The sequence below is a fragment of the Spinacia oleracea genome, chromosome 5 (genome assembly GCF_020520425.1).
Source record: "Spinacia oleracea cultivar Varoflay chromosome 5, BTI_SOV_V1, whole genome shotgun sequence".
In the NCBI taxonomy this organism is placed as follows: Eukaryota; Viridiplantae; Streptophyta; class Magnoliopsida; order Caryophyllales; family Amaranthaceae; genus Spinacia; species Spinacia oleracea.
This window is the reverse complement of record NC_079491.1, coordinates 39,611,751-39,619,703: the sequence shown is the minus strand read 5'-3', so window position 1 is coordinate 39,619,703 and position 7,953 is coordinate 39,611,751. Positions and strand designations below refer to the sequence as shown.

Here is a 7,953-nt window from a genome sequence, read left to right as displayed (position 1 = left end):
GAGGCCAAGGGGCAGACCCCCTAGCTGTTTTGTCGTGTGTCAAAAGCTGGAGAAACAGATGGGCTGCAAGCTTACCAAGGAGAGACATTAATACAATAGTGGAGCCGATGACTGCGGCTTCAATCTCAAGGGAAGCTGACTCATGGACCAGGGGAGAGAAGAATGATGGAGAAGATACAACCTTGCTGGTAGATGGAGCATGGAAGAAGAGCAATACTAGAGACTGCACCTCGTGGATAGCTGCGGTGGGATGGGTATACACACAACAAAGGAACATTATAGCAGAGCATGGCACTAGAATTTTTGCATTGAACCCAGACCAAACAGAAGCATACGCTGTTCTGAAAGCCGTGGAAAACATGCCCTCAGGTATTGACAACTTGACCATACATACAGATTCACTGAACTTGGTCAAAGCCTTCCAAGATGAGCAGCAAGGAAACAAGGATTACAGAGGCATTGTGAAAGATATAAAAAAAGCCACCATGGGCTTGAACTTTTGTAAAATTATTAAAGTATCTAGAATAGCTGTTATTAAAGCCCATAACCTAGAAATTAAAGCTAGAAAAGGCCTGTAGTCTTCTTTGTAATTCGTTGTCAAAAAAAAAAAAAAAAAAACCTTTTGAACTCTAATCAGTCAGATGCATGCTTATTGTTCAATATCACATTTTTCGAGCCTTCTTTCCATTACTCCAAATTTCTTTTCCAGTATATAATAAGGTGCTCTATACACCAAAATAAGCATTAAAAGACTATAAAAATTCAATCTTCGAGATAAAGAGACCAAAAGAATTAGAAAAGCACTTTTAGTGGCTTAATATACATTCTAAATTCCTAATACATACCCTTGGGTTCAAACAGAAAGCAGAATATCAGATTAAATGAGCAGCAATGTGAGGTAGACTCCAACAACAATTCAAACACGTCACAAAGAATAACATCAAGCATGTCATAAAGGCCAAGAATCAAGATAACATCAAGATTGATGTCTTCACACTGAAATTATTTTCCTCTCCTAAAAGTTAGAACGGAGTGCTAGATATCAACTTTTTCCCTTACCAGTGGGTTTACATAGAAATGAGAAAACCAAAAAGTTCTAAAGACTAATTAATCCCCATTAACAAATTACACATACCCATCGATTTACTTTCTTTTCATGTACATTTATAAAAGATCTTCAAACACATTCAAGTCTTTTTTTTGATCCATCTTTAGAATCAACATAGCATCAAGCATGTTATAATGTTTGTTTGTGATTTGATTTAAGACATTCAATAGCTAGGAAGAACTAAATATCATATGATTTTTAATCCCTTTTTTTTATTTTTAAATAGCCAAGAAGAACTCTTAACATGTTAAATTAACCAAATCAAAACACATTAATTACAAATTTTATAAAATCATACACTAACCCCATGTAGAATCATAGCTTCGGTTGAAAGAATGTTACAATTCTGCTCTGTAACACACCACCCTGCCTTACAAGCCATGACTAGTGTAATTTTCAAGACATGAACACAGTGGGCCTAATAGTAAAGACTAAATAGGCATAATAAACATGATATTTAATGGATACTGGTCAGGCACTACTTAAACTTACATTACAGGTGTTCCAAACATCTAACCACTAAGACAACACATTCCAACTTAACACATAAAAGCAGAATATACCTTGAGAGCACCAAAAACTCAGTTGCGATAGGTGTCCTTATAAGGCTAGCATCAAGAAAGGCACGAAAAGGCATCCTAGTCTCAGGTGGTTTAGCAGAGTAGTCCACAGTTGTTGCCCGATAAACAAAACCATCAAAGATTGAGATGGTTTTACTTCAGAAGAAACACAAGTTTCTTTAACTACCTAAAAGTTGTTTTATGTTTCTAGTCAATCTCAGGCGGCGTCTTCAAGAACCTACTTGCAAGGAAAAATCCAATGCAGTATGCTACAAAACCAATTTAAAACACGATATATAAGCATCTGAGTAACAATGCAAGGCATTTACACGAAAATGATACGGAGTATATCACGAAGCCTAGTGAAAAAGAATATTTTCTAGCCGCATAAGGCCTACTTCAAGTCCTTAATTCTGATTGCCCAATACTTATCTTGCCACATAAAAGATAAACATAGAGCTGCTAGGTAAAAGTCAGAAGGAAACAAGCTCATTTTCAATTAAATTTGCAGATAATAAAAGAAAGGAACTGTAAAAAAGCTTTTGATGTATAATTTTCAAACAACATTCGGATATATGCACGAAATTTGAAACTCAAATGAAACTCTAAAATTAGAAAACTCATTTGCAAACCAAGCTAAGCATATTCTTGGTATAAAATTCAATACCAATGAATTCACCTAACAAATAATACTTCTTATAAAAAGTAGATCCAGTCAACTAACCCAAGAGAGCTGCGGTCAAATTCTCAAACTTAGAAACACTCAGAAAATTTACAAACAGAACCCATTTGGCACTCTCTAGACCTGATTACACCAAATCTATAGCTATACTTCCCTTTTTGGTCGGTTTAGTTACAAAATTTTTGGTTTGTTATGTTATAATTAGCTAAGCTCTAATTGCAAAAACATCTAATAGTGTACCGTATGTTTCCTAGGCAAGGAAAAAACTTATAGCTCACCCAACTTACAAATAATCGAGCAGTAACAAATATTATAGTCTAAGATGCAAGAACAGAAAAAAGATAACTAGAATCAAATTCTCTGGGATGTCAGATAATTATAGAGATATGTTATAACCGTGCATTCGCAGGTGGGCAACATTGCAAATGGATGTGTGGAATGAAGTATCTATATGAAAGAGCACTTCTGTGAACAGGACTGATGTATCTGAAATAGTAAAAACACACTAGGAAGAACAAGAGAGTATGTATTAGCATATGAAAGAGAACTTCACTAAAACAGGACAAATTACTGAACATGACATACGAAGATTCACCACAACATTTGTAGTTTACTCTTATCTTAGCTCTATTTATTCTAGTTCCATGTGCCTCTTAATGTTTAGCTCTTATACTAACATTTAGGAAACATTTAAATGAGCCTAAATTCCAGGATTTGCATCACCGTATTCAAGAACCAGTGGTCCAGAGTCTCTATGAAGTTGTTTTACAACTAGGTAATGAAAAGACAGAGATTAGAAATAAAGTTAGAGAATTTCGATCTGGAAACTACATGAATAAATTTCCAAGTAAAGCTACTAGCACGAGGTTATAAAAGACTGGGAAAAATCAATTTGTTGTGTTCCAAAACTGATAAAAACTCTTTCATATGCCTCCTTACTTCAGTATCATTAAACAAAAATTCTTATTTAAAAATTTGTACAACCTAATTTTAAGCAAACACTTAGTTTATCTGCCAACATGAAAGCTTGTGCGGAAATACTAGCATCGTTTATTAACCCACTTACCTTCACTCTGCGAGCTTAAAAAGTCCCTTTCTCTTCAATTAGACAAAAGTTTAGTACATTACATGTAGACATTGAAGCTAGGAGAATTTAGGAGCAGCTAAGCACTAGAATAACTATTTCTTATATTACCAAGGATTGAAGGATAGTAAAAGTTGTTATTCAATAAGCAAAGAGAGAGGACGTGAATGAATCCAGAGCTAACATTCCTAATTGCTTGACTACAGTCAACCATATGCATATGGTTATTGATTAATATTTTGACTTCTATTTGGATATTTGCCTTATTCAGTTCTAGTGACTCATCACGACGATAAAAATTGTGACGCCAGAAAAAAGTCAGTGCCTTGGAACAGTGCAAAGCAACATCAAATAAATTCAGTTTCGTCTTAAAAGATAAATAACAATAAAATATAGCCAAGGGTCTGTAATGTTCTAATAGATAATAACATCACCAATATTGCACAACAGTAAATTACACTGATAACATATCAATAGTAACTCATAATACTACTTTTCAGAAACTGATCAAGAACATGTATAATATATATAAAAACATGAATCAAACATCAAATTTTCTACCTGATCTTACATCACGAATTGTCCATTCTTAGGTTCTTGCTAGTGCTTTTTATTAAACTCAAAAACTTTGATCAAGAAACAAATACAAACTAGCCTTACAATAGATATGGGCTAAATTTGGCTTGTACAAGGCTAGAAAGAAAAATGATTCTTGTACTTGTAGTCATTTAAAGCTACAACAGCAGACAAACGACATAGATGCAATGGATCCAGAGGCAATCAACTCAATTATAGCTAGAATTATGCATATTTAGTACATCCTATTCTGTTAACCATCTTAAGCTTATCAGGTCCCTTAAATCCAAAACACTATAGCTTTCAGTTAGGACAGAATATCAAGCTGAAAAGAACAAATATTTCAACAGCACTCAAAAACAAACAAAAATTAGCACGAATTAGAGATAGAATCGCAAATTTCTAATCAACATAGACAAATCTAAACCCAATTTAAAGTGAACTCGGTATTACTCAGATCTGAACTAATTATATGAAAAGAACAGAAATCAAACAATATGATTCAACTGCAAAGAAATACCTAAAAACCCTAAATTAGCACGAATTAGGGATATATTCGCAAATTTCTAATCCACATAGACAAATCTAAACCCAATTTAAAGTGAACTCGGTATTAATCATATCTAAACTAATTATATGAAAAGAACAAAAATCAAACAATATGATTCAACTGCAAAGAAATACCTAAAAACCATATAAATTCAGATTTCGAAAAACAGAACGAAAATTGCAAAAAGAATAATAAACAAAAAAATTAAGTTACCTTTCACAAGACCTTAAACCCATTGATATGAAGAACAAGGTTTACATGTCATAGAAAAACAATGAAAAGGGGTGGAACAATTAGAGGAATTTTTTTTCGCTTCGAACGCTTTCTCTCTCTTTCCATGGTGTAGCGCACGATAAGGTACTCTGCTATCGTACACCCACCATTGAAAATGGCGAGGAAGAAGAAGAATCAGAAACAAGAAGTTCGTGAGATCAATGAGGAGGCCTCTGCGCTTCTTCATACTGCCTCTTTGCGCCCAATGAACCATCATCAGTTGAGAAACACCATACCCAGCAATGGAGATGAAGTCCGACTACCGCCGGTAATCAGGACGCCATTCCCGTCGCATCCTTCTGCTGGACCACCTTCACCACACACTCGGGAAGCTATTGCGGCGTACCATGTTGCCATCAACTACTCTCCTTCGTGCCAATCGGAAACCAGGGGTGTTCACTCCGAGATTGTGGGAGGTATGGAAGAAGGACAGGGGGTGGGAGATTGGGTGGCTCTGCTCTGGAAAGGGTGAAGGAAATGGTGAGAAACGTTAATGTTGTACTGGGTTTGACAAATGGTACGGAAAACCTCGCAAGCAAAGGGGATCTTGAATCCTCTGAAACAGAGCATGGTGGTACCTCTGGAGAACTTGGAGAAGACGGCACTAGACCTCCATTAGAACAGCAGCATACCAGGGTTGACCCAAAATCACCTTGGGTGAACTTATTTCGAGGATCCCAACTCACTGGCAAAGGTAACTCCCTCTCCTTTATTGCTCCCAAAATTTTGGAAGGTACTCCTGTTGCTATGCTTGACAAGGTTGATATGAGTAAAATGGCTGCTATTTGGGATTGTGCTTTGATCATGTATGTTGTTGGTGATAAACCCTCAATTGGGGCAGTAATTAGGTATATTGATAAGGAATGGGGTCATGTTGGTAAACCTAATGTGTTTCTACATGATGAGGGCTATTTTGTGGTTAAATTCTGCTCAAAAAGGGATAGAGATGAGGTACTGGTTGCTGGACCTCACACTTTCTTTGGTAGGCCTATGATCACTAAGCCATGGTCATAAGATTTTAATTTCCAAGAGGAAATTCTCAGGGTAATTCCTGTGTGGGTGAAGTTCCCTAACTTACCTCTGTGTTGTTGGGGCATGGATTCTCTCAGTAGGATTGGGAGCCTTGTTGGGGTTCCTTTATTTGCTGATGAGTGTACCTCTAAGCAATTGAGGATTTCTTTTGCTAGGCTCTTAATTGAAGTTGATGTTACTAAAAGTGTCACCAAGGTTGTTCAAATACAGGACTCTTGTGGTAGAACTTTCAATCAGAAAGTGGAGTATGAATGGCTCCCACCTTTTTGTAAGGAATGTCAAATAATTGGGCATGATTGTTCAGTTAAAAAGGGTCAAACAAGATATCAACCTGCTACTCATGTTCAACCATTGCAGAAAAAGGTGACTAAGGTCTGGAAACCAAAGAAGGTGGTGAATGCTGCTGTTTCTGTACCTGAACCTGCTGTTTCTGAAGAAATCAATCCAAGTTTGATTGCTACTACCCCTTTGAACCAGGCACAAGTGGGTGAGGTTCAAGATGATGGATGGAGAGTAGTATCCAGGAGAAGGAGAGAGTCTAAACACTATGATCACCCTTTGGGATTGGCTCAGGTTCCAAAAGTGGTTGATGTAGTGGAGGGATTTTCTATAGAGGATGAGGGTGAGGATGCAGAGGTTGAGGAAGGAGATAGGTATCCACCATGATTGTTTGCACTTGGAATGTTAGGGGTCTGAATGATCCTAATAAAGTGGTGGAGGTTAGGAGATTGCTGGAAACCAATAAGATCAGTGTTATTGCTCTGTTAGAAACTAGAGTGAGGGAAAATAAAGCTAGCAAGATTCAGAATAAGCTAGGTAGTTGCTGGAAGTGTGAAATGAACTATTCCTATTCTCCTAAGGGTAGAATCTGGATTGGGTGGAGGCATAGTGAGGTTACCTTTACTATGGGCTTAAAAACTGACCAAGTTATTCATGGTGATTTAGCTGCAAAGGATGGGAATTTTACTGCTCAGTTCACTGCTGTGTATGGCTTGCATACAATTGATCATAGGAGACCACTTTGGACCACCTTGACTCAAATTGGATCAAGGGTGATATACCCTTGGTTTGTCATGGGTGACTTCAATTCAGTGCTGCATGCAGGTGATAGAATCCATGGTAGCCAAGTTTCTGATACAGAAACAAGAGATTTTGATGCTTGTATTGATGCAACAGGGCTGATAGAGCTCAAGAGTTGTGGAAATTTCTTCTCCTGGAGCAATAAAGGGCAAGGTGATTTGAGAATACATTCCAGAATTGATTGGGCCTTTGGGTGTGGAAACTGGCATACTAGTTATCCAGATGTATGTGTGGACTATCTGAACCCAGGCTTATCAGACCACTCCCCTCTTCTGCTGGATTGTAAAGTGGTGAGACAGAGGGGAAGTAGACCATTTAAGTTCTTCAATTACATGGCTGAGCACCCTAAGTTCCATCAGATTGTGCAAGAAGGGTGGGGATCTGTTGTAAATGGAACTGCTATGTTTCAAGTGTGGCACAAATTGAAAGTCATCAAGCAGGGTCTGAAAACTTTGCATAGGAAAGAATTTGCTAGGCTGGAGGAGAGAATTGATGGTATTAGGAGGGAGCTGGATGACACTCAATCTCAGTTAGCTGCTTCCCCTAGTGATATTGACCTTCAACTGACTGAAAAAGAGTGCACTGGTAAGCTTAAAAAGTTTCTGAGTATTCATGAAGGAGCTCTCAAACAGAAATCACGAATCCAGTGGTTGAAAACTGGTGATTCAAATACAAAGTTCTTCTTCACAGCAGTAAAGGAGAGATATGCCAGGAACAGTATTAATGTTATTTATGATGCTAATGGGAGGAAGCTTACCACTGCTGCAGAGATTAAAGATGAGATCAAAGCTTTCTATCATGGTCTTCTTGGTTCTGCTGCAGACACTTTGGAGGGTATTGATGTTACAGTTGTGAGACAAGGTAAACAACTTTCTGCAGCTTCAGCTCAATCTTTAGTTCTTCCTGTTTCAACTGTTGAGATTGATATGGCACTGAAAGGGATTGACAACAATAAAGCTCCTGGTTTAGATGGGTTTAACAGTTTCTTTTTCAAAGAAGCTTGGAGCA

At 37.3% G+C, this 7,953-nt stretch overlaps 1 protein-coding gene across 1 annotated transcript; it reads left to right on the top strand.

Moving 5' to 3' along the window:
• Nucleotides 1–5,928: 5,928 nt before the first annotated feature.
• Nucleotides 5,929–6,531, top strand: LOC110796480 (uncharacterized). Its single transcript, XM_022001542.2, has one exon. The coding sequence runs from the start codon at nucleotides 5,929–5,931 to the stop codon at nucleotides 6,529–6,531; it is 603 nt and encodes a 200-aa protein (XP_021857234.2).
• The last annotated feature ends 1,422 nt before the right edge of the window (nucleotides 6,532–7,953 follow it).

Bases quoted from the DNA above. Each gene is read 5' to 3' on its own strand.
- LOC110796480 (XM_022001542.2), top strand. From the start codon at position 5,929: ATGGATTCTCTCAGTAGGATTGGGAGCCTTGTTGGGGTTCCTTTATTT.